We start from the raw sequence: 27,705 nt of genomic DNA on the forward strand, positions 1-27,705 counted from the left end.
CATCCGCCAACTAAGCTAGTATCTACACTCAGATAATGTGAAGACCGTGAAGGTCATGGTCAAACAGCTCATGAATTGGAACTTGCTCATAACTCATTGAGCGGGATACTAGGTAATGGCCTGGTAGCAGCATCTGTACACAGGTTTTCGAGGAAGTCCTTTCTGATGGTGAGATTAGCCAGAAGGTCAAGGTCAGAATCGAATGATATTCTAAAAATTCGAGAACGGTCAGCATTAGCCACACAAACTTGTCTCTTTATCGATCGATGTGATTTATCTAAAAATCAACATCCTACATGATGTGATCTTCCTTAGATATAGGTGTCTCTAAAATCTCGTGATTCAGGGATATCCCGTGCACAGTCAATCCTTGTTTTCATTGTTCCTACACCACTCAAATATTTGCTGAAGGAATCTTCATCAAATTTCTTGTTGGAAAGGAGGCGTTCATCTTTGCAAAGTACCCGAACACGAAAAATGCGAGTCCGCATATTTTTGGTCAGAGAAGATAGACTTCTGACGACAAAGACCAGCATTTCTTCCTGAAAATCAGAAAATTGACGTGAACATTTGAATACATGACATTTATGATTAAAGAGTAAAAATTCTAGTTCTATTGGCCATTTCACGAAAAGTGGCACTGCTCACATTCAAGCCTAAAATGTCCGCGGGGAGAAGGGTTTCAAGGTTGGGGAGGAGCAACCAGAAGGCGCTCACTTGCACTCGACCAGTCTGGGAACCAAGCAGTGGCTCGGCCGGGAGTTGAACCCACGACCTCTTGATCATGAGGCCCACTCTGTCAGTATTCCGTTTCAAATGGCCCGTTCTTGGTCATACCAGTTTTTCTCAGATGTGGCCTGGTTCTCATAAAAATGTATTGTCTATACTACATATAATTGACTGCCGTTATCATAAGCGAGAGACATAGAGTATATTGGTATAACTCACTTTTATCCGACATAGAAAGGCTAATTGGTAAATTGTAGGTGGAATGTAGAATGTGCGTACAGTTCCGAGAACAAAAAATAACATGAAAAATTCATTCATGTAACAGCGCGTAAATGCCGAAATCATGCTGATATTCAAACACGAGTGCATGCCTGCGTGTTTGTTACCCGATTGGCCTTGAAGATCAACCGCTCACCGAACATACGTACTCCCTTCGAACAAATCAAGATTATGATGTTGAGGCTTTTATAGCATTTTTCCATGTTTCCCTGCTCAGAGCCCCGGTCTCCACAGAAATTAAGCAAGGTTTTCAAGGATGAGGAGGAGCAACCAGAAGGCGCTCTCTTGCACTCAACCAGTCGGGGAACCAAGCAGTGGCTCGGCCGGCAGTCGAACCATGAGGCCCACTCTCTTCCACTGCTACCGCTGTCCATCAATGATGATGGGGAGGTTGATGCTGATGATGATGATGATGATGATGATGATGATGATGACGACGACGATGATCATGGTAGTTTCCCAAATGAGCATTCACGAGGCAAAATAACACGCATGAACAACATTCGTTTAAGTAAATTTTATTATTGATTCTAAATCTCTTGTCGGTTTCGGCTGGTAGGCCTTCATCAACAATTGTATTTCACTCAAATGCTGCGATGTTTGATAGTTCACTGGTAGAGTTTGCTCCATCATCAATCTCCTAATGAGAGGATAGCTAGTATTTGCTCCGGAGCAAAAGTACGCCAGTAAATGCACTAAGCTACCGATAGCAATTGCGAGTCTTGAAGATGGCTCTATCATATTATTCATTATAGACTTACACACTGAACCTATACAAATAACCTCAACCTACCTTCCCTATACATGTCTTCAATCTGGGTTCCATTCAGAATATAAGGGTAGACTAGAAAAGACGACATTTCTCCTGCAAAAAAACATGGAAATTTGTAACAGCCAATAATTGCCGCATAGTTAGACGGATGCCACCATATTGTGGGGATCACTTTTTCAAGTTTTTTTTTCACACCATTGATGTATATCATATGATTATCCAATTTTCTGTCAACAGCAGCGACAATAACACTCCATTCCTTTGGCCGAATTGAAAACTCCGGTGTCTTGCCCCCTTTTAACATGTTAGCCCTCCGCTTATCAAAAGTATAATCGAAATAGACCCTACGACGTTTCTCGATCCTTAGCATGGCGTTAAAACGTTCTTGGTGAGTGTAGAATATCACTTTAAAAGATGAAGGCTCTAATACATGCGGTCGTACGTAAAGTGCAATAGAGAAAGCAGCATATATTGAGAGATCAACGGAAAGTAGTCGTACATCGTGACGTTTTCGGTAGTACCACAGGACGGGACGAAAATATGATGTCCACTGGACGTATTTTACGCGGTCCTTCGTGGTGATTCTGGAGAGAGCGTAGTAGTTCATCAAACTGATAGGCCAGGGTTGAATGAAAATGCATTTTCAATCACGATGTGATTATTTGATATGTTGATAACTTGTTTCCTTCCCATAAATACCAAGCATTTCGTGCGATATTCGCCAAGCAAGCCCGGCTTACTGATTGAGAGGCCTATAAGGTGTCTGGTCTCCGGCTCGCAAAACAAAGATATACTCCTCGAGCGCGGCTCATTGAACAACACTGATTCTCAGCGCCATTTCGCGGGCAGTTCACCAAACAAGACAACAACTAATACTTGTTCAACGAATCGGTCGCAAAATATTACCGGCAAATCATTGAAATGATAAGGTTCAGCTAGGAATTTCGAATTCAATTTTGATGCACCATCGCTGCATTATGGTCTATACAGTTTTAATTCATAGAACTATTTCATGACAAGAAGCACTTGACATTGAGTCCCTTTTGATGGCATTAACGTATCACTACAGACGCCGACAAATATACCTTATATTTTTGTCCTTCCCATTGAGCAGGCTCACCGAAATCGCTGAAGAAACATAAACAAGCTACTAAAGAGTGTTCTCAGTATTGAAGTGTTCTATCAGCACGCTTGCGAGTCAGTGTCACAATCATGTAAAGCATTTTACCAACGAAATGTGCAACAACTCGACGCTGAATCTTACCGATTTTTCACCTGTCTTTACTGACTCCACCGAGCAAATTGGGAACTATCGATGAGATAAACGCATGCGTAGACTATACACTCCTAAAGCAGTGCAGGAGACGTTAAAACACCAGTCTCTCCGAGCAAGGAATAGATCAGATAAAAGCTTTTTTACGCGAACTAATTTTAACAAAAGGCATAGTTGACGGGCAAGTCCCATTTTAGGTTTGTTTTCCGTGGAGTGGGAACTGCACATAAAATGAACGATTGTTGTCTAAGTGCTGCCATTTTTCCTAGCACAGATCGCACAGGGGCCATTCATCTACTCCTCCCAAATAGTTGGCGTGGCAAACTATAGGAGAAGTACATGATTGTCCATGATGTGCCTACGCTTCTGCAAAACAGGGCGATTCTTTTAACTGCATGCGTACACGTTTGCGCGAAATATACATATGTATTTAAACACGCAGATTTGGACAGGACCACTTCGGTTGGTGTATACATGACTCACGAGCATGCATTGCTAGGCCTTGACATTGCTGAGCTTTCAAACACGCGCGCGCCGGTGCGACAAGAAAAGTATATCTTGAAGTCGAGACACGCGTACCTCCTCCCACAGCAACAACATTTGTACCTTTTCCTTCTGCCCCGTGTTGTGTACCATTTCCTTCTGCCCGTGGCCCGTAATGTGCCAGACAAACGAGCGTGATTAAATAACGCTCCATGAGCATCTTTTTTTATTAGGAGTCGAAAATTGAAGACACTTGCGCTGCAAAATCGTACGGGCGATATTGCACTTACAAGTAAGAAAACGCTCTCGAAGATTAAGGTGATGTCAACAATCTGTTATCGTGAAATGATAGCGTTCGTGACGATCTCTGAACTTAGCAACCGGCCTTACTATTACGCTAATGCCCGCCGCACACTGGGCGATGTATAGCAACTCGATTCGGTTGAAGGGAGACCACGTCAGGGCACGAGTCATGGAGGTCAGATTAAGGATACACAAAGTCGCCGAAAGAGGCCTCTCCTCAGTTTCCGACTCCGAACTATGGTTAGATGTTATTAACCATGCCAGAGTTAAAGAAACATCAGACCGGTTAAATGCATTTAAATGCATTTTCTTGTAAAAACCTAATTTTCCTTTAATCAGCACTATCCTGCACAAAATGCCTCTACATGCTTATTTTTGGTCAAATTAAAAGAATTCAAAGATCCACAGAGAGGTCAGATAAAGATTGTCCATTCGAGCTATCAAATTTAGCATTCAGTTAGAGAAAAGAAGTCTGAAATCCGCTTAAAATCGGAAGATTTACATCCCTGTAAGTGGTCGTTCGGCTTGAAATTTCCCTGGTCGCACCTTGAAAGATATGATCACGCAAGCAATCAGCGAGTTACTCAGTAGATCAATGACATTCCCAATTGTGAATTTCATGTATTAAAAAAACAACCTGGTTCCATCTCTATGTCAGATGAATGGTTAGGGGCTTAGCCATAACTCGATCAGCTCATTGATCTTTTTTTATTTTGGATTATATATTTGATTGAAATTTTCAATTCAATAGAATAAATAAGTTGTTTTTGTGTCTATTGTTCTTGGTTTCAACGCCGTTATGCGCTTCCACTGATTTTTGGAAATAATGAGTTTTTGGCGATATTAATCAAACATTTATTTTTAGGGTTAAGGGGAAAGTAATTGTGACTCCATTTTGCCAATCTAAGAAACACTAGAGCTCATCAAAAACCAACAGAATGTTAAAGTATTACTCGGAGGACATTGCCACCTTTGGCTTGCATGGCCTCCGAACAATATATATATATATATATTGTCCCATTTTAGGACAAAATCAGTAAAGAACCTATGGAGAAACAAAACAATGACCCGACAAATTTTTGTTCACATTTTTAGAACTTTATTACGATTAGATAGAAATATTGTATAGAATTTCATCAGACTGATAGGTTTCGTCCTTTGCTTGATCGTAGGTTTTGCGCTTTTTTCAACCGTAGAATAGAAATCTCTCATCCTCTGACCGGTTAGGTTTGCTGTCGCGAATAAAATAGTCACAGCAAACGAAAGTTGAGACGAAAATTGCTCAAGTGTTTGACCGTCGGAACGTGTCTATCCAAAAAAGATAGTTGACTTGCCACCAGGGGGCTGCCGAGTTGACGGGGTATCAGGGCGTTCGGCGGCGATCCTTGATGCTGATGTCGATGCTCCTGTTGCAAGGTTGTCGACATACTCCACGCCTTCACCAGTCAGTGGGTTACGATAAACTCGCCTTGGTGAAAGGTTTATTTCTGGATCCTGCCGAATAGGGTTGCAGTCACGTGGGATGTAGTCTCGTGGACTCATCGAGGGCGTTGATGGTCGAGAACTTGTACCTGCAGGCCGTTCAAAAACGTATCCTTTTGATGAAGTGTTTATCGAATTACTTCTTACCTGCGACGTGTGTAGGTCTACATGTGGACTTGGATCGCCTCCACCGAAAACCCACGTCCGGCCACTTCAATGAGTCCCTTTTGATGGCATTAACGTATCACTACAGACGCCGACAAATATACCTTATATTTTTGTCCTTCCCATTCAGCAGGCTCACCGAAATCGCTGAAGAAACATAAACAAGCTACTAAAGAGTGTTCTCAGTATTGAAGTGTTCTATCAGCACACTTGCGAGTCAGTGTCACATTCATGTAAAGCATTTTACCAACGAAATGTGCAACAACTCGACGCTGAATCTTACCGATTTTTCACCTGTCTTTACTGACTCCACCGAGCAAATTGGGAACTATCGATGAGATAAACGCATGCGTAGACTATACACTCCTAAAGCAGTACAGGAGACGTTAAAACACCAGTCTCTCCGAGCAAGGAATAGATCAGATAAAAACTTTTTCACGCGAACTAATTTTAACAAAATGCATAGTTGACGGGCAAGTCCCATTTTAGGTTTGTTTTCCGTGGAGTGGGAACTGCACATAAAATGAACGATTGTTGTCTAAGTACTGCCATTTTTCCTAGCACAGATCGCACAGGGGCCATTCATCTACTCCTCCCAAATAGTTGGCGTGGTTGGCGTGGCAAACTATAGGAGAAGTAGATGATTGTCCATGATGTGCCTACGCTTCTGCAAAACAGGGCGATTCTTTTAACTGCATGCGTACACGTTTGCGCGAAATATACATATGTATTTAAACACGCAGATTTGGACAGGACCACTTCGGTTGGTGTATACATGACTCACGAGCATGCATTGCTAGGCCTTGACATTGCTGAGCTTTCAAACACGCGCGCGCCGGTGCGAGAAGAAAAGTATATCTTGAAGTCGAGATACGCTTACCTCCTCCCACAGCAACAACATTTGTACCTTTTCCTTCTGCCCCGTGTTGTGTACCATTTCCTTCTGCCCGTGGCCCGTAATGTGCTAGACAAACGAGCGTGATTAAATAACGCTCCATGAGCATCTCTTTTTATTAGGAGTCGAAAATTGAAGACACTTGCGCTGCAAAATCGTACGGGCGATATTGCACTTACAAGTAAGAAAACGCTCTCGAAGATTAAGGTGATGTCAACAATCTGTTATCGTGAAATGATAGCGTTCGTGACGATCTCTGAACTTAGCAACCGGCCTTACTATTACGCTAATGCCCGCCGCACACTGGGCGATGTATAGCAACTCGATTCGGTTGAAGGGAGACCACGTCAGGGCACGAGTCATAGAGGTCAGATTAAGGATACACAAAGTCGCCGAAAGAGGCCTCTCCTCAGTTTCCGACCCCGAACTGTGGTTAGATGTTATTAACCTTGCCATAGTTAAAGAACCATCAGACCGGTTAAATGCATTTAACCACAGTTGGTGCTACATGTATGTCAGGGATGGCATTGAGCAAGGTAAAGTGTCTGACATTTCTTTCTTGTAAAAATCTAATTTTCCTTTAATCAGCACTATCCTGCACAAAATGCCTCTACATGCTTATTTTTGGTCAAATTAAAAGAATTCAAAGATCCACGGAGAGGTCAGATAAAGACTGTCCATTCGAGCTATCAAATTTAGCATTTAGTTAGAGAAAAGAAGTCTGAAATCCGCTTAAAATCGGAAGATTTACATCCCTGTAAGTGGTCGTTCGGCTTGAAATTTCCGTGGTCGCACCTTGAAAGATATGATCACGCAAGCAATCAGCGAGTTACTCAGTAATAGCTGGATCAATGACACTCCCAATTGTGAATTTCATGTATTATTAAACAAACAACCTGGTTCCATCTCCAATGTCAGATGAATGGTTAGGCGCTCAGCCATAACTCGATCAGCTCATTGATCTTTTTTTAATTTTGGATTATATATTTGATTGAAATTTTCAATTGAATAGAATCAATACGTTGTTTTTGTGTCTATTGTTCTTGGTTTCAACGCCGTTATGCGCTTCCACTGATTTTTTGAAATAATGAGTTTTTGGCCATATCAACCAAACATTTATTTTGAGGGTTAAGGGGAAAGTAATTGTGACTCCATTTTGCCAATCTAAGAAACACTAAAGCTCATCCAAAACCCACAGAATGATATAAGTACATGTATAACTTTGGTCTGCATGGCCTCCGAACAATATATATTTTGTCCCACTTTAGAACAAAATCAGTAAAGAACCTATGGAGTACTAGGGTGCGTGAAACAAAAGAATTACCCGACAAATTTGTGTTCACATTTTTAGAACTTTATTAGATAGAAATATTTTGTAGAATTTCATCAGACTGATAGGTTTCGTCCTTTGCTTGATCGTAGGTTTTGCGCTTTTTTCAACCGTAGAATAGAAATCTCTCATCCTCTGACCGGTTAGGTTTGCTGTCGCGAATAAAATAGTCACAGCAAACGAAAGTTGAGACGAAAATTGCTCAAGTGTTTGACCGTCGAAACGTGTCTATCCAAAAAAGATAGTTGACTTGCCACCAGGGGGCTGCCGAGTTGACGGGGTATTAGGGCGTTCGGCGGCGATCCTTGATGCTGATGTCGATGCTCCTGTTGCAAGGTTGTCGACATACTCCACGCCTTCACCAGTCAGTGGGTTACGATAAACTCGCCTTGGTGAAAGGTTTATTTCTGGATCCTGCCGAATAGGGTTGCAGTCACGTGGGATGTAGTCTCGTGGACTCATCGAGGGCGTTGATGGTCGAGAACTTGTACCTGCAGGCCGTTCAAAAACGTTTCCTTTTGATGAAGTGTATATCGAATTACTTCTTACCTGCGACGTGTGTAGGTCTACATGTGGACTTGGATCGCCTCCACCGAAAACCGACGTCCGGCCACTTGAATAACTAGGATGATTTTTAAACCTGTCATAGTCAATTTGACTATCTACCTTTGGGGTAGTCGGAGAAGTTCTGGTCGTCATGTTGTTTTAGTGCCGTCGATTTTCTTTTGGCATTTCAGTGGTGGAAGCAAAAAGAAAACTTGACCTTTCAAATGCTGGCACTGCGGACGACAGTGCGTGACGTAATACTACGAGCACCAGTGTTGAATGGCCATGACGTCACGTGACGTCAATGGACGTCCACAGATTGCCAGTGTCCATGACATGCATGATGGCGGAGCAAGGAAAAAGATGTGACTTCCCCAACACAATGGAATTGGACTTTCGTCAAAAATTCTCAATATTTCGCTGGTAAAAACTGATGCCAACTATGGCTGACAGTAACAACGACCCGACAAAGGTGCTCGCAGTCAAGCGGTACCTCACAAACTCCGAGAAAAACCGTGAGTTTCTGAAGCGCGGAATGGCACCAGAGGAGACATTCTTCGGTGTAAGAGTCGTCGAGTGTCCCAAAAATCTCGTGGTGGAACGTAAATTATCAAAAGAGGTAGAACTCCTTGAAAAACAACAGAGAGTTATGTTGTCAAGGATTAATAGTAGTCAGCATATAATGAAGCTGAACTTTCGTAAGTTTAGGAAAGGATGTCCGAGTCTTGGAGGAGATAAAGGAGAGGACGTTGATGATGTACAACCTGGCTTTGCATTTCACCACGACGGGACCAGAAAGTCATCCATTGACATGAATATTCATAACTCCATTCATCAGCTCAAGAAAGATATCGACACAATCCACCATTTTACTGATTACAGGCACTCTGTTCATGCCCTGAAAGCTAAGCTGAGCAACATCAGTGACACCACTGATGAGGACACGCGGAATGAGTATGATCGTGACATGAAAGCGATTGAGAAATCAGTAAAAGAACTGTCCGAGGAGGCTCGGAATGTGAAATGTAAAATGATCGAAGATAGCAAGGTTAAGAAACATCCGTATCTCCGCGCTCACCAGAACGAATACGTCTGGCACTTACCGAGTGGCAGCATCCGATTGATGAAGGGGCCTCAGCAACCGGACCTGGTAATGGAGGACACGGGAAGTGGATTCAGACAGAATGACTCGGGCTATCTACTCTTGGACAGACGGGGCAAGCTTCATAAGGCTTCATATCATATAAAACCTCAATGCGACGCTTGCAAATTCCGCGTTAAAAACAAAGACGACAGAAGGATCGACACGACAGATTCACCGGCGTTGTCCGACGGCCTGCACAATCACAAGTTCGTTGTCGGGAGTATGAACTCACAATCTACAATATTCCGGGTGCCAAGTTGTTATTTGAAAGATCGAGAACATTTGGAGCATTCTCAGATGGGATCGTCGACTCATGTTGGCCATAGCAATGCTTCTCCTTCAAGAGATAAGGAAACGCACGCTTCCAAAAGAGGGTCCTCAGCGTGCGCCCCAAAGATTGAATGCAATGGAATCTCGCCTCTGGCGCGGACGCTCAGCCCGAAAACACTGGATAAAACACCTAGTCCACCTAAGACTCCGAAACCCGACAGACCAAAGACCAGACGCGCGTCTGAGGTCCTAGCCATTTCTGAGGTCCGGCCACTCCTCGAATCAGATGATTCCGATAGCGACCTCACCTTCCGACGCCATTCATATTCAGACGCTGTCACTGCGGCCCCTTCTTCAAATCTCCGGTTGCAACTCTTCAAGCAGGCCACCTCGAAGCACGGCTCAGAGCAAATCACCAAGTCTGCTGAGGGGTCTACAGATGATCACCGCAGGTCCAAGACCTCAGTGCCGGGCCGGCTGGCGTCCGACGAGGAAGAGATGACAGGGAAGCGACGGTGCATATCAGCAAGGGCGAGGCTTCTGCAAAGAGCGGTAATGTATATATGTTCCTGTTTGTGGGCATAGATGCCGCACCGCACATAATCGTATACGGCTGCAAGCCAAAGATCGGGAATAAGAGGGACAGCCTAGTACCTCCGCACAGAGAGGCGCGGTACTTGCTATTCCGTTGTTGATTTCGTCTACGGAAATCGTAATTCGTGAGTGAAATGGAACCTGCACACTATTGCGCTAAACTTAAATTTGTCGCGACAGCATCTTCCTAGTGTCGATATAGTATCTGATTATGATTTTGTCAGCAGTACTAATGTAATAATATTTTCCTTTTTCCTATACATGTACTTACTCTCACGATCTACATGTAATATGCGTACACTTGCGCACAGAGGTGAGAAGGGTCCTAAAAGTCGAAAAAGGGTGCGAACGTACGTGTACTTGGAGTATGATCCTTTATCCCACTTATACTCTTCGAATCCATTTCTGATCTGCATACCCTTCTTTATTCAGGCGCTGGAATCAAAAAGTAGTTGTGTGAAAATAGACGCATTTCTTAAGAAGTTTGAAACTACCGACGATAAGAAGCCTCCCGTGCGACCAGCAGGGACTGATCCAAACGCCGTTCACCGCAGACGGAACACAACGCCATTTTGCACCGATGTTAAAACACCAAAGCAAGAACTGTTTTACTCCCCGACGAATATTGAAACCGAGAAAGACTTGTCGATCCTGATGAAGGACATGAAGAAATGTCGCTACTTGCGGGAATATAAGCCAAGGAAGATATATTGGCACTAGACATGGCCGCTTTTCTTTGAACTCCCTGATTGGAAGTGCTCCGTTTATTGGGAAAAGACGATCACACGTTTTAATAACTCTTCTTTATTATATTTCTTTATATTATATATATAATATTATATATATATATCATATTATATTATATATAATAGTTCTTTCTATTGATGTAAATTATAAAATCAAAATTAAATTAAATGTCAAACTACCGTCATAGTTTTTTGCCCAGTCTATCTAACCGGGATGCCTAACACAAGGACCAACCGCCAAGGTAATGGATTGTGACATTGTCTTTCTGTAATAAAAAGCACGACGGAGCAACCTAGGGGCACATGGCGTTCTGACATGATCTCCAAGACAGAGATTGGTCAACCTATTGGATATTATGTGACTGAGACACCTTGTATTTCTGATATAATCAACTCGACGGAGCTAGCTAGGAGTTTAGGGATTGAGACACCATGCGATCTGACTCGATCTCCAAGATAAGTGACTGAGACACCTCGTCTTTCTGATGTAATCTAAAGGACTGAGAGGGAACAACCCCTGAGAGACAACTTGTCTTTCTGATATAATAAGCAAGACCGAGAGGGAACAATCTCTTGGTTTAGAGATTGAGACACCTTGTCTTTTTCTGATCTAATCATCAGGACGGAGAGGGAACAACCTCCGAGTTTAGGGATTGGGACATCACTGGATACGGAGCGAACAACCTCTGGGTTGGGATTGAGACATCGTGTCTTTTTGGACATCACTGGATACAGAGCGAACAATCTCTGGGTTGGGATTGAGACATCGTGTCTTTTTGGACATCACTGGATACAGAGCGAACAATCTCTGGGTTGGGATTGAGACATCGTGTCTTTTGGACATCACTGGATACAGAAGGAACAATCTGTGAGTTGGGAATGGGGACATCATGTTTTTCGAACATAACTGGATACAGGGGGAACAACCTCTGTGTTGGGATTGAGACATCGTGTCTTTTCGGACATCACTGGATACAGAAGGAACAATCTGTGAGTTGGGAATGGGGACATCGTGTTTTTCGAACATAACTGGATACAGGGGGAACAACCTCTGTGTTGGGATTGAGACATCGTGTCTTTTCGGACATCACTGGATACAGAAGGAACAATCTGTGAATTGGGAGTGGGGACATCGTGTTTTTCGAACATACCTGGATAGTAGGGAATGATCAATGTGTTGGGATTGCGACAGCGTGTCTTTTCAGACATCGCTGGATACAGAGGGAACAGCTTAACCATGAAAGAACTGTTTCCCCTGACAAGGGGACATGACACCAAACCTCAAACATACTTTTTGGGGGCAAAAGAATAAGACAATACAAGAAGTTGTTTTTAAAACTTTTATTCAACCAGTCATTGGTTAAAGCACTGTGCAACTGTATTGGTTTATCTCATAACAATATCACTAGTTTATGGTGTGGACAGTTGTTGCATATTGACATTTTGAAGACACAGGGGATGTTCTGTAGACCAGTTTTAGCCTTTTTATGGAAGGATTTCTATCCAAACAATCAGTGGATAGATTCCCTCACATTCTTGACAGGTGGGTCAGTTTATTGAGAACTTTGTTTCCCAGTGTGTATTGCTGTGATTTCTAAAAGGCACCCACTATGTCCCACTAAATCCTTCTAGCCCGCAATCCCAGCCCCTGGTCAGTTCTTCAGAAGACAATGAACAGCAGTATGAATTCAATGCACCAACACTACACATTGTGATATGGTCTTTTTTCGACATGTAGGAAGTTTAGTCTGAACACTGCAAGGAGCTCGATCAGTCATTGGATAAATTATAAATATAAATAAACCACTGGCATCGCAAACTGTGACATTTTTCTGGCACTAAATGAAATCTTTATACCAATACCTGTCAAGACACCTTCAAATTGACAGATCAAATTGAACATCAATTGTATTTTTTGGAAAACAGCCCTATTTCATTTTATTTACACAGAGGGCCGAATTTACAAAGGGTGTTTAGCTTAAAACAGCGTTTAATGTCTTAATAGACAGAGTCAGGGCCTTGCAGGGTTTCTTCATGAAAACCGCATTAGGCCCTGAAACTGATTATGTAGAATTTACACGCGTCTAACTCTTAAACACCCTTCGTAAATTCGGCCCAGAGACTTTTAACTACGTTTAGAAGAAATGCAAAACAACACTATATACAGACTGTACACTGTGAAAGTTGTGACCTTTGGAAAGTCACTTCGCTATACTCAGTCCCTACACGTGGACAAGGACAACTTTGTGTCTGCTCAATTGAAACCAGATTCGGTTTTAAAATGTGCGACTACTTTTACCTAACCTGATAGTCTTGACACCCATTCCTAAAATAAACTGACTGTTTGAAACACATGAACAAGTACCCATACATTTCGGATCCTGCTGTTTGCACAATTTGCTTCTTTCTCTTTTCCCGGTGGTGGCACTTTGTCGAGGACCAAATTATGGCACCAATGTTTCTGAATTAAACAGAGCCTGACCCAAGATTTCGGCGAAGTTTTGCCACTCCACCACAAAATATGCTCATCTGGCGACAGGCAAATTGGTGTGAAAAACAAGGAACTCATCAAAACATATCTGGTTATATTTTTTCATTAGTCATTCGCTACTTTGCTAAAAACAAATGAAGCCAAATATCGAGATGACATGATGGTGCCTTAACTGCCTTGTCTCCATGTGCAGGTGTTTTTGTACCACATGCACATGCACAGCACTGTCTTCTTGATAATCAAATAGTAAACACATCTGCTGACAGAAAATCTGCATTATAAAACCACACTATGGGTGATATGAATAAAGAATAGCAAACGCTTTTATCTAAATCTCCATGTACATTTACACTAGGCCTTTCTGTACAAAACCGGAGTAAAAGCATTTGCTAGTCTTTATTCATATCACCCAATGTCGATACTTGGCTGTCAATCAACTGATAACTGATCTGGAGAGAAGCAAATTGTGCAAAAAGGCAGGATTCCAAGACTTCTTGAAATTCATTATCAAATGAGCCAATTCAAGTTCTAACAATAGAGTATTCAATATTCCCAAATTCACGCAATAAATTATAATTATGATATCAAAGGTTTATAATACACTTCAACAACGTGAACTAAAATCTTCACTTTGGACGGACATGATATTGTCAATCGCTGAACAACAGCAAGCTCAAACTGTACACTTACAAGTAAAATATGACTGGGGAATCACTGGTGCAAAAATGGCTACTCAAACTGGCACAGCACGACTACAAATACCACGAGAAAGCTCTAGGTTTATTGCAAAGGGCTTGAAAAAGTGATCATGTCTTACAAGTCTTTTTTTATCATTACACTTTCATGCAGAACCACGTGGAACAATGTCGTCCAAAACCATCTCTTCCAGCAGGTTATCCCTGCGCCACAGGACTCAACGTCAAAACAAGATAAACACCACCTCCAAAGAAAGACAGGCACTGAACCAATTCTGGGTCTGAACTGGCGGAAGCTGTGATTATGGTCGACGGTATAAGAAAGCTCTGCTGCATATCGTGCAAAATGGACGGAGCATAAAAATACCCTTCAAAGATAGTGTTTTCAATCTGGAAGGCAGGCAAGAATTGTACCAGCTACTATCATATACAATTTTGGTAGCAAGAGTTTGAAACTCAGGACAGTCTCTGTAACAATTTTTGCTTTCTCCCGAGATATTAGGACATGTGATACATGTAGTTTCCCATTGGCCAAAGTTCACTGCAAGTAGAGCCAGGCGACACAGTGAAAATCATAACAAAAACAGTCCATTGCTGGCATGTTCACAAAGGCCTTCAGTGACAGTGATAGTTATGAGTTTGGCACCCAAAGCCTTGGGAAGTTAATGGAATGTTGAACTAGCCTAACCACAAGACATATATCAGTTGAAGACGTCTGCTACACACAGACCTAAAGCTACAGCAGTGTTTGACACCCTATAACACGCAATGATACAATAATGTACTTCTAGGGTTTGACTGTGTTCACTAAAAGTCCAAAAGGGGAAATAGATAACTGGCTCATCTTGTACATGATGTACAATGACGACTTTAAGGAGAGATGTTAACTCAATACATTGAGTGAATGTTAACTTCAAGAACCATAGCGTAGGTGCTCCAGCAAGCATAACTTAAAGCACAAGGCAAATAAGAGTCAGCTGTTCCTTCAAGTCCCTGATGTGGTATCTGATTCCCGCAATCAGAACCAGGCCAGTGAACAGACCAGGAACAGGACCGAGTGGCAACTTGAGCGAGACACTGATGGCACTGTTGTCAAGTGCTTCAGACAACAAAGCTGGTGCCACAGACCATACCACTCCTTCTCTCTCCAGCTTCTCTTGACACCTGTCAATCACTACTAATTAGGTCAACTCGGTGATGGCTCCAATGGCTCGAATTCTGACTGGTGACGTTCGATTCTGTCAAGGAGCTGTGAGGCCACAGGGCAGAAATCTGCCTCCCACTTGTCACTCATGAATTCCCTCATCTCGGCGTCCAGACTTGACATGACCGAGTTATCCAGGGCAGCTTCATCATCTGAAATTAAAGCGAATTATTTAAAGTTTTGTCTGTCTATGTACAGGGTGTCACATCTTCTTCCTGATTTTGATTCACTCTGATTTTGGGAGCATTTTGTAACATGCCTTTCCAGATAGGCCCCAATTGGGGTTATTTAGTTGCTAGTTTGAGGTTCTACCACTGACATTCAGAGTAGGGTTTGGGCACCCTAATCATTCACCCATATATTCCATTGATTGGCCTGGCATAGGCATCAAAGATGTGAACAAGTGGAGTCAGAGTCGGGTATCGCAGCCAAAATGTTTGGATTATGAATCCGACACAGCAAACATTGATCAGAATGAGTCACAAAGCCAGCATATTTCAGGGGCTCAAATTCCCACAGGTTGAAAATGTGAAGTGCTATACTTACCAAGATATTCAATTAGCAGCTCTGAGAGTGTTTGAGTTTCTTGTTCTCCAAAACAATCATTAGAACTCGTGATCTTGGCGCTGTAATTCATCAAGATCTGACAAACCATGCTGGCTAACTGCCAATCATTGCGGCCGAAATCCGAAAGAACATCAACAAGCCTGCAATGATAACATCATAAAACAAAACTTGTCACTGGAAATAAGCTAGGTTACTGATAACAGCTAACTAGTAATTGATCATGTCACACATGTGCATAGAGTACAGCAGAATGATTAGTCGAGTAATCTTTCATGATTTTTTCCCCAAATGCCCAATTTTAGCAAGGACAGCTTAAGCCAGGAACTCTGAAATCACCTTACAAGAAATCATCCAAAATGTTTAAAGGACAGCAAGGAGAAATGGCATATTATACCAACAAACGTGCGCGACGTGGCAAATGATACTTACTTGGTGATTCCTCCCTCTGTTTTTAGTGTCGCCCTCTTCTCAGTGTCGGCCATCATGTTGATGAGGACACCGCACGCCGCATACACGATGTCACGATTACCAGAGTCCAGCAGAGTAACGAGGATTTTATCAACTGAAAGCAAAACGATATCGTGAGTGACAACTTCAGGAAAGTAAGGAGACTAATGGGCTACACATTATTGGCATGGAACAGACTTTACCACAAAATTTAGGAACAAAGTTATGAATTTTCATTTTGAAAGAGAGGAATTTTATGCTTGACTGAAATCAGGTAATACCATAGGTCTGATTAACAGATGAGGACGTATGAAGACGTTCATTATCTCGGACATTGTACCTTTGTTTTCCACTAAGAAGTCCCGCACAGGTTTTTGTCGTGACAAGTTTCCATACACCCGGACGGCCTCGATCAGTCCCTCCATATGATTTGTCAGCACCAATTTTAACAGAGCTGAAAAAATATTTACAAGATTTATAGACAGAATGCAAAGTGACTAAAACAGTAGAATAGTGTTGATCGGTATGTACAAACTACCCACTGCAAGTTTGCTCTGTGGGCACACATCACCGATGGAGCAGTCTTCCTCTAGGTTTTGGATTAGGTTTCATCTTTAGATAATGTTAAAGCTAAGTGGTCCAATCTGCCAAGGTTCGAGATCCCAATTGACCTTCTTCTAGACACCAACATCTAAAGCGGTCATGGAAACACATGTAGCAACGCAGCAAGAACTATGCTGACATTGCTAACCTCAAATAACGTCAAGCAGGACTTCTTGTACAAGCCCTGTAAAGGTATCCGACTCAATGTGCCTCCTAGCGGACTCCATTGGCCACGAGGCCATTACATGGGAAATGAAAGTGGAGAATATCAGCACCAAATCCTTCAACTTACATTCAGCTATATTGACCTGAAGATCGACATAATCCTCCGATCCTTTGTCTGTGTACATATAGTAAGTCAGATTATTGATTGTAGCTATCGTATTCAACACCAACTCTTCACTTGTGGTGACGTCCTTCGAATCTGAAAAACACATGAACAATAAATGAGAATGAGACACTACTGGCTGTAGAAACAACATATGAAATGAAAGGAGGACACCAGATTGGGTGAAACGGGCCTCTTTGACAAAGACGAATCAGAGTCTAAACAAAACAAATGTGCACACTTAGATCACGTCAGAAGGGCTAAGCTGACTTCAGGCAATGCCATAAGCCACTGTGAATCTTTGTTCCAGGTGAATTGCATGACCGGTCAGCGCCCAAACAAACTTCTTCGAAAAGGTTAATTTACGCTCACAAGGAGAGTTGCTCTTCCATTCACATTAGGGCCACAATGGGGTATCAAAACCCACTACGGCAGCGGTTAAGGAACTAACGTTACTTGTTGCAAAATCATTTTCTCAATAAGAAAACTCACCTAATATATGAAGCAGCAATTTATGACACTGTCTATCTCCAGCTAAAGTCGGACCAACATTTTCATTGATTGACAAGTTAGCTATGACTCGCACAAGTTTCATCAAGACGTCCTCAACATTTTTTGTTTCTTTCTTCGGTTGATTACTTATGGACGGGTCTCGGCGTCTTGCCTCTGATGACTGCAAAGTAAGAAGAAGATCAGTACGTTAGTTCAATATCTGTCCACCAGGTCAACCTGCACAGTATACTCAGTTCATGTTCATGTAAGACGAAATGCATTTCCTTTGCTCATGTCCCTTTTTCTCTAGTCTCCGTGACAAATATCTTAACTTGAAAAGAATTGGATTAAAAAGTGAGCTCCAAAATAAAGATTTTTTGTTCTACCTTTTAACAGCTGAAAAAAATGTAGCCCGCCTCACTGGCAAATTTTGCTTCCTTGCTTACCAAATAAGGAAAACGGTAGCTCATCATGTATTATATTATAACCTTGTAGGTCAACACTGCTGAATACTACATTATATACCTCATTTATGATCACCGATCTTCTTCCACTCTTAAGTAATCTAAGTATTATTTGACTACTTTAATTACTTAGTGCTCTCTTTCTTCATCTTATGTAAAATGTAAATTTTTATACGGATTCAATAAACGATTTGTAATTTGTAATTTGTAATTTGTAACATCTCGCCTTGTGCAGTGTTAGTCAATCGCCCAGCAACTGTCACTAGCTCACCAAACACTAGTGACAGGGTCAAAAGATATGATGCTGTCTTGTACCCCCATTTTGGATAGTGACGCTGTCAAAATCAATAAGGGTTCGAAAGAGAAAGACTCCATGAACTCGTTGCATAATGATGCAGGAAAGCGATCCATTTTTTGTTTTTTTACGTCAGATGTCCTGAGGTGTGGGTATGTCACGCACGTCAAGTTCCTCGACCCCTCAGGTACTGCATCTTGAGAGGAATATCATCAGTTCTAACAAACCTCTGCACTACTTCCTTCTTACCTTCAAATTTGCTTCCATATAATATTTAAAGACTGAAATAATGGTCTCTATTGACTTGGGCTGCTGGTACAACGCCAATCGTGAGTCGTCACTTTTAGCGGTGAGATTGCCAAGAATAAAACTGATGCGAACCACAACATCCTGAAAGCAAACAACAACTTGTTGATGATATTTCAAATTGCTACTGTAGACTCGGTGATATCTGTGACTGTTTTGTTTTTGAGATTTTTGCAAAAAGGGTACCAAACAAAAACCTTAAACCAGTAAAAAGCTTGACTTGAACGTGTCAACCATAACAATTTAGACAGCAAACCAAAGGCTGAATTCAATCTACCGCCAAATGAAAAGAGCAAATTCACCAACTCTTTTCAACTAGAGCATTTTGCAGTTCATTTATTTCTTCAAAAGTAGCAAGGAGTCATTAATCAGACCTGACTCCAGTCTGAAATTGGAAGCAATATAGAATAAGACATGATTCTAGCTGGGTTCTTTATCACCAAAGCCATAATTCAGTGGTTCAGGATTATATGTAACAGAACATGATTCATATAAATATCTTACCTCCTTCTTCTGGTATTTAGTCAATATATTGAGGAAAGATTTGAAGGAGGACGTCTTCTGGGAGACAATATTACAACAGTCCATGTGTAATGTTAATTTGCTGGAAGAAAAAAAGAAAATTTATTAATTAGCGGTATCAATAATCATGGTGGTTGTCTAATGATGTAGTTATTTATTGCCTTGATCAGGGCTAAATGTCACTCAATGCAAAGTGATCAAATTTCTCTCCTGGAGAGCATCATCTGCATTGAAATTGACCACATATTTGATCAGATGGTCAAGATGGACAACTTTCCTTCATATATTTGTTTGACGGACACCACCGTTGTTAGGAAAGAGCCGTAGTTGATGTCGTAAGTTCAAGGCTCAATGAAGCCGTCGACCAGGACGTGGTTCCTACCTGAGTATCCTTGATACATTGAGCACCGAATCATGATCACCAGGGCAGAGTTCCAACACGCGGCACACCTCATCAACGACCTTGTAATGAATGAACTTCTCACGACTAGAACTAGTATCGGCTAGATTCCGCAACGCGGCGGTCAACTGAACCAGGATGTGACCCAGTTGCTCCATAGGCTTACCAGCCTCCGAAATCTAAAACGAAAACAATAATCAGCTGACCGAATAAGATGGAGTGATGTCTTGGAGTGATGTGGTCAAAGACCATTCAAACATATTCTAATATAGATTTGTTTTCTGGATTCAAATTTGCAAGAAATGTGATCTCAAGTCTTACCAGCTGGTTGATCTGTGTCAGCATCTTCGCCAATGCTCCTATGCATCCCTCCTTAGCGATGGGCTTCAGCGTCACGTTACTACCAGAGATGAGTTTGATGGCTCCAATCAGGTAAACCAGTGCATCTGTCGAGGCGACGATGTCCATCCCTTTCAAAGTCTGAACAAGGAGACCTGGAATGTTGAATGTCAATTCGTCAAAGTCCTGAAAATATCTGCTGGTTTGCTGTAACTCTCACCCGAAGTTTTGAAACAGGGTAGGAACTTGTAAGTAGGCTTTTTTTATTACACAAGCTGAGATGAGGTTGACCATTCAAATAACTTTTCACCCTAGAAAGCCCAATTTCAAGTAACTTGACGAGGCCTTCAATTACAGAAGTTGCAAAACACTGGGTCTGGTGATTTCAGTTTCAGCCAGGTCATGAATTGACGAATTAAAATGACTAACTTTGTCACTTACCTAAAACGACGCCGTCCTCCACGAACAGGGTGTCATTCTTCTCATCTTTACTGACCTTGAACACTAACTTACACACATTCATCAAGTTGTTGCCACTCACTTTCAGCTGTAAGAAAACAAATGAGGTCAGCGGTAGCAGAAATAGGAGAGAACCGTGGCCAGTGGTTAGAGTGCCGAGATTATCACGAGGTTACGAGTTCGACTCTCGGAATGCTCACCGCTGTTTTGTCTTTGTGTCCTTGAGAAGCACACTCAAACCTGAGTTGCTCCTTCTTATGAATGAGACATAAAAGAAGGCTCCTTGTACCTTGTCTTCGCCAGGACCAGCAGAACCTCTACCAAGGGAGCAACAGGAGTAGCTTGAGATGTACTCTATCTCTGGCTGAACTAGCACCTAAGTGGAGTGGCACATAATAAGCTCAGTCAGACAAACCTCCGACCTGGAGTGTCTCACATACTTACAGCAAGAATATTCCGTGCCAGAACAAGGAGCAGTCTCGGTTCTTCCATGTCCAGAAGTTTGAATATCGATTTGAGAATAGCCGATCGTCGCTTGCAGTTCCTCCCTAGTAGATTGCCCTCGGATAATGCCTTATACAGCATGTTGCCAAGGTGGATCAACCGCTCTGTATTTCCTGGAAGAAATAAACCTTGAAAGATGAAGAGACAAAATGTACTTAGTTGAGCTCAGGAATGTTACCAGATCACATTTACCAAAAGATAGTGGTATTGCACAACACTGGATTATCCTCAGGGTAGGCCTAACCAATACTCTGCCACGGTGTCTACTTAAGCTGGTCAACTATGACACCGGCTGCCCAGGGCTGTGTGACATGACTTATGCGATCAACAGAGCAGTGACAAGAGGTCAGTCCAGTACTTTTGCCCAGATCTATCGTAAAACGATTTACCTTATCATAGTCAACTTACCCTTCTGGGTGATCATCTCCTCAATGATTAGTCCGACATGTTGTGTGTAGTACAGCGCTTCTTCAGGGGTCTCCTCACCCCCCTTTGCGGCAGCAGAGCTGGTCGTGCCTACATCAGCAAAGAAAATACAGGAGAATTCAAAAGTTAACCAAAACATGCAGGTGTTGAGCAGAGAAACAGATTTTAGGCATTTGTGGTGTTCACCAGGTCAAGGATCAACAAGTACACCTGTAGGTCTCACGGTGACAACTCTGTTCATTAACTGCTTCACAAGGTGGGGCAACGTCGTTGATACCCTTAGCAAAATATAGAATGGATGAATCTCTGTTACCTGATTTGCCAGCACTAGAGCCTCGGCTCGATCCACCACTTCCAACTCTGTCGCTGCCATACCCGCTCTCCTTGCCGCTGTCTCGGTGCTTACGGTCACTGGAAAATAGGAGCAATTGTAATATTATACAGGAGGGACTTTCATGCATCAGAGTTTTGGTTTTCTAGTCAGGTTGCCAAAGCCCAGCTGATGACCCCAAACTACAGGGTTTGATTTCCGAGTTATCTCTGCTGGACTGGTTGCCTATCAGGTCTAAGGAGGCTTGTCTCCCCTAGGCAAAATTGACAAAGGTTAAAGCATACAATGAGATCTATTCTAACCTTTGCACCCAAAGGCTTTGAAATGAAGTCACGCTGACAGTAAGGGCCCCTCTAGGTGACACAGCATTAAGAATGACACCACTTATAATCATGGTTTGCCTAATAAATCACAATACTCAGATTTAAAGTGCCAAGTCACCACAACAGTACACCAACCTGCTCGTTTTCCTGCCCTCTGATGCACTTGAAGCTCTGGGTTCATCGCTGCCATCGCCCTCCCCTCTCTCCTCGATATACGAAGATGACGTCCTCTCCTTCGGGCCGCTGTGTACCCGTCGCTCGACACTGTTATTATTCACACTCACATCACTTTCTAAAGAAAACAAAGCAACAAATTTTTATGGATTGATTATTTTCCCGAAGTAGTCAGTGTTCATGCCCCTCCTTCCCAAGAGAGCAGACAAGGACTAGAATTTACTGGCGATCTCTTATGACTTCTTTGGTACTGACAGTGGTGTACTAAATATCCGCTAGACCACCACGTTTTGCATGTCTGACTGCTAATCTAGTAGTGGCAAGATATACAGTAGAACTCTCTTAGCGGACACCTCTCTATTAAGGACAACCTCTCTATTAAGGACAACCTCTCTATTAAGGACAACCTCTCTATTAAGGACAACCTCTCTATTAAGGACAACCTCTCTATTAAGGACAAACTCTCTATTAAGGACACCAGTTTTGGTCCCAAACTGGTTGTTTCCATTCAATTTAGCCTCTCTAATTAGGACACCTCTCTATTAAGGACAGCACTTGTCAGTCCCAAGGGTGTCATTAATAGAGAGGTTCGACTGTACATGTATATGTGACCCACTACGACAAAATGAGTCGCATGTCGCACAGAAGATGAGCCTAAAATGACACCAGGACATAATAGAAGAAATTGATATGCTCCGATTTTACAAAAGGCAGACAATGGTGAAATGAACAACCAGTCTGTCTCAACCTGTCAAGCTCAGAGCGACATGCGACCTGTTTTGTCATGGCGGGTCACATATTGGCTGTAAATACGAAAATCACTATCATGCTACTATCCTAAACTCATCTATTAACATCAACTTACTGTCTCCTATATTCTCACTACTAACACCAGGTTGCATGCCACGGGCTCGTGGCGTTTTTCTAGAAATTGGACGGTTTGGATCAACAGGTGGCTTAGGTGCAAGGACGACATCGATATCAGCGACAGCTTTTGGTTTCTAGAAGAAGAAAACGTTGTGAACTCATATTTTGCTCTTGATTTTGAAAGTATTACTTGAAGACATGAATAAGTCAAGTGCATGCATGGCCAAGTTGTGTTCCGCCAAGGGTAATGATGACTTTTTCAATGCGTAAGATGAGAACCATTTGACTTCGGACAGGTTCGTGGATTCAATAACAAATTAGTAAAATGTTTTGACCCAAGACCACGTCCATAAACAAGAACAAGCCACTAAGTTTATCAGCGCGTCATGAACCATGTTGGTAATTTGGGTCATTATCCCAAAGAAAAAGCCTAAAATGTTTAATCTCTGGACTAAACAAGAGCATTTTCATATTAGAGACCTGGAACTAACCCAAGTATTGAAATGACCCTGCTTAATGCTGCCCTGGTGAACACATATTAGTTTTATTACTTGTATTGTTGTACACACCACATACATCTAGGTGCTGCTTGATCGCAAATCCATAACATACAAGACATATTTCTATTATTGAAAGCATAAATAATGTGTAATAATCAAGAATGCACAGGAAGACTCGAGTGACTGCCAACACGATTCATCGACATGTTTTAACATGGGCACACTACCACGAATGGTTCTTTCTCAATGTTGGGTTTTGTCATTACATATTCAAAGCCCAAATGTGTCAGTATCAATTTTTTATTGTTTTATTGCAATTTTTTGACAGCTGCTTGAGGAGTTTTTTTCTTTGAAGTCAAACAACAGTTTTGCTGATGGATTTCAAGCCACTGACAATGACTGAGTCTGTAGGCCTAGGCATACCACATGAAATAGCAAGACCCATGGGAGATGGGGCAGAGCACCCCTCTCCCACAGGGACACGCAATAAATGTTGAAAAAAGATAAATTTTTATTTGTTTATTTGCGTATAATGATTTGGATTCATATGTATGGATATCCCTTGTAAATGTACAATTACAGAACCAATGAAAACGAGAGTGATGTTCACCTAAAGTTGATCTGAACAAAAAGTGTTAAAACGCAATGTGAAAATTATGCAAGCTAAGTAAAAATGTATATATATACATGTACATGCATTAGCCAGCAGGGAAATTGTTTTGGCTTTAAAAAAACAAAATTTTGAATACTCTGGCACTACGATGACAGCCAGGAGACAGGAGTGATGATCACTTCTACTACTGTAAACTCCTGCAATTGATTTTGAGAGAGTGATGGACAACTCCTGTGGCCAACCTTGCTTCAACTTGAATTGGCATTATATCACAACCATAAAATGGCACATCAATCGAGGGAGTGAACTGATCACTCCCGTACCACCAGACTGCCACTGGCACAAGCAGAGCCCAGCAGGTTGAGGCGACTTGTAATCATTTCATACTCACTTCATCAATAGCACTGAGACTTGTGCCACTACCAGAGCCAGTGGCATTGTTCAGCTGCTGGAAAGCAAGTGCCACATGTAGTGCAATGAAACAAGCCCAACAAAAAACAAACGATGCTGGCAAAATGGGTGGGATGCCTCAAAATATAACGAAAGTATAAATGTGTGTTTGAATTTGATGTGAACCTATCTAAAAGAGCTCCCCCCCCCCAAACCCAATATATTTCAAACTTTTTTTTAGAAATGTTATTTCATTTTCAATTTTGCCATCAATACCGGAAGCTAAATGAATTCGCATCGGTAGCCCTTCAATGCCTTATCAAGAGTAGTAATATTTCTAAAGTAACAAAAATTGGATCGCCAAAAATGGCATAGCATTCAAGGACAAAACATGCTGGGAGATGTCCAAGGCAATTCCGTTGTTGCTGACAAGTTTGATCTTGAGGGCTGTGCAAGAAGACCCCTCCCAGCCCATACCGTTATGTCTCTTGCAGCCCCTGCAACCCCTAGCCCAGTTGAAAACTGCTGTTTACATGTTGAAGGTTTCTACCATTGAAAATCATATGGAGGCAATGAATGCCCATGGCATCAACATAAAAAACTGTATTATTCTAGTGGTGTTAGAGCAGTGTTTTCCATCTAGCTCAGTATCACAGCCGCTGGACTGGCAGCAGTTAATACAACTTACATGCAGCATGTTTTATGTATTTCAGTTTTTCACACCAGGGATCAATTCAAATTCTGCAATGGCCCAACTGGTTTTTATATTTAAGGCAGCGATCCACCAAGATTTGCATGATTTAGTCGAGAATAGCCTGCAGTCAAAATAACGCAAACAGTGATACCCGGCCCATTCGATTCAGGCCAGCAATTTTCTTGCTGGTATTTTAATGTTCTGTCTGTTTAGATGTAGGGCAAGCTGCAAATCTGTCTGCAGTTTGTATCTCTTCCTGGACGGGTTTCAAAAAGTGAATACCTGTACCGACACCATTGAGAGATGGAAGTTGATCACAATAGAATCAAGCTACATGAAGCTAAATAATGATAACTCTTGCTTGTCAAGATGTGTGAAAAACTAGATTGTGCTATGTACATAGCTAATGTTATGCCAGGTCATGTTACAAATAGGCGCATTTGAGAATCGATACTTACATGATCAATTGGCGTTAGCCGTGTGCCAGAGACAGGCCTAGAGTCAGAGCCATCAAAATGTCGGGAGCCAAGGCTAAAAGGAAACAAGAATAAGAATGCTAAACAAGACTGACAACATTTAGATAAACAAACCCTCCCCACCCCCTCGGAAGAAAATGAAATTCTGTATGCTGTACCCATTTTTCTCTCGCTTGTCAATTTTTTTGTAGGGATTCTGACACAGTGTATGATCAGGGAACTGACCTACATGTCTTGCTACAACATCCTCTGTAACATATTGCAACTGAATAACATGTCTTTAGGTTATCTCACCTGAAAGCACTTGGAGGTCGTGTCTCTGGATTCCTTGTACTTGTTGTCCCAAACAATGACCGGTTTTCATCTCTAGGCGTAAATGGACGGTTGGTTCTGAGAGATCGTAGAGAAGACCGGGCCTCACTGATGATTTTTGAGCTCGTAGCAAGGTTATCTGGCGCCTGGTAAAAAGGGCGATCAGTCTTGGGTTTTCTCGGCGGTGTGGGTTCCATCATGACGAGTAGATCAAACTCAGTTTACAAAGCTAAGTCATGTTGTCGGCCGTGGTACCTGTGTAATAAGTTAATAATATGATTTCTTATTTTGGAATGATATTTTCAGGGCTCCATTGACTGTTTCAACAAGACTAGAACTGATGGTCTGACCCAGTCCGAGCAGACTGAGCAGACCAGGCATGCCACTATGACTATGCCACTATGACTATGCCACTATGACTATGCCACTGTCAGGTGCACTGATGGTGATCTGAACTGAATGTGAACAGGTTAATTGGGTTAATTGGGTTTATTTTTTCTTGTCGGCTGCTTTGTCTTCGAATTCTGATAGAATCACATAAAATGAAAGCTACACAGTGTAGGCCTACGTCACTGACAAAGTTGACCGACAGACCACTGAAGTTTTGAAGTCGGTCACATAAACACACTGATAGCATCACAATCACATCATTAATTATGTCTTGAATCTTGAATCTTGAATGGTACTGTGCCTGACCGCGTTTCGCGTATTGATGGCACAGGGGTAGGTAGATATTACTGGTGGCGCTGGCTAGCCGAGATACAGGTGGTATCGATCTCGGCTTGGCTCACTTTGTTCCAGTCAACTTATGTAGGCCTATATTTATTCATTGATCATCAACTTCTAGCAACAAATTCGCGTGACTGAAAGGCGCAACTCAACGCTCCAGAGGACTTCGAATTAAACTAGGCCAAGGCCTACCAGAACCAGAACCAGAACCAGATGCAGTGCAAGAGCAGAGCCCGACACGACATACATTACATGTTCACAAAATGTACACTGTACATTCTACATGTCATGATGTACACGAAAATGCAAGTAAACAGGTTCTGAGGTTGAGGTTGATGAACACTAACACTAACACTGCCAGATTTGACAACCTTCTGCATTTACAGCTATTAAACTAACCATATCATGCAGATCATATGAAATAATGGTTCTTCCTCCTCATCAATTACTCCATTTGTTAATATCCTGCTTAATAACGGTTCGGAAACACCATTTTTGTGGTGACTTGAAGATAAATCGCGATCTGCCAGAACAAGAATTTGTTGCCAATGACGCTAACTGCGCATGGTCAGGGGGCTTACGGAAATTACCGAAAAGCGGGTGGTTCAAATTCGGAAAAATCCGTAAAGTGGGACGGCTCTCGGGCGATTTGACAGTATAAACTGAATGTTCGCTTCTCCGGCCGTTTGTGTGAAGCTAACAAAACTGTATGAGGGTCGAGACGACCAATGTAGCCTTTATAC

General features: G+C 42.1%; 1 protein-coding gene across 3 annotated transcripts; it reads right to left on the reverse strand.

Moving 5' to 3' along the window:
• Positions 1–12,337: 12,337 nt before the first annotated feature.
• On the reverse strand, positions 12,338–27,506 carry LOC135488057 (armadillo repeat-containing protein 2-like). Of its 3 annotated transcripts, none has more exons than XM_064772445.1 (20): positions 27,362–27,506; positions 26,216–26,488; positions 25,904–25,976; positions 24,753–24,806; positions 23,247–23,382; positions 22,343–22,499; positions 21,867–21,964; positions 21,536–21,643; positions 21,068–21,240; positions 20,606–20,711; positions 20,147–20,319; positions 19,808–20,004; positions 19,408–19,507; positions 18,847–18,987; positions 17,839–18,019; positions 17,311–17,442; positions 16,756–16,869; positions 16,398–16,530; positions 15,948–16,108; positions 12,338–15,553 (listed from the first exon to the last, which is right to left on the reverse strand). In XM_064772445.1, exons 2-20 carry the CDS (start codon positions 26,431–26,433, stop codon positions 15,384–15,386), a joined length of 2,625 nt encoding a protein of 874 aa, XP_064628515.1. In that variant the 5' UTR covers positions 26,434–26,488; positions 27,362–27,506; the 3' UTR covers positions 12,338–15,383. The 3 variants fall into 3 exon arrangements, with proteins under 3 accessions (XP_064628515.1, XP_064628514.1, XP_064628516.1); XM_064772444.1 differs by having other exon boundaries at positions 24,753–24,809; XM_064772446.1 differs by lacking the exon at positions 24,753–24,806.
• Positions 27,507–27,705: the final 199 nt, after the last annotated feature.

Source organism: Lineus longissimus, chromosome 5, assembly GCF_910592395.1.
Source record: "Lineus longissimus chromosome 5, tnLinLong1.2, whole genome shotgun sequence".
Classification (NCBI taxonomy): domain Eukaryota; kingdom Metazoa; phylum Nemertea; class Pilidiophora; order Heteronemertea; family Lineidae; genus Lineus; species Lineus longissimus.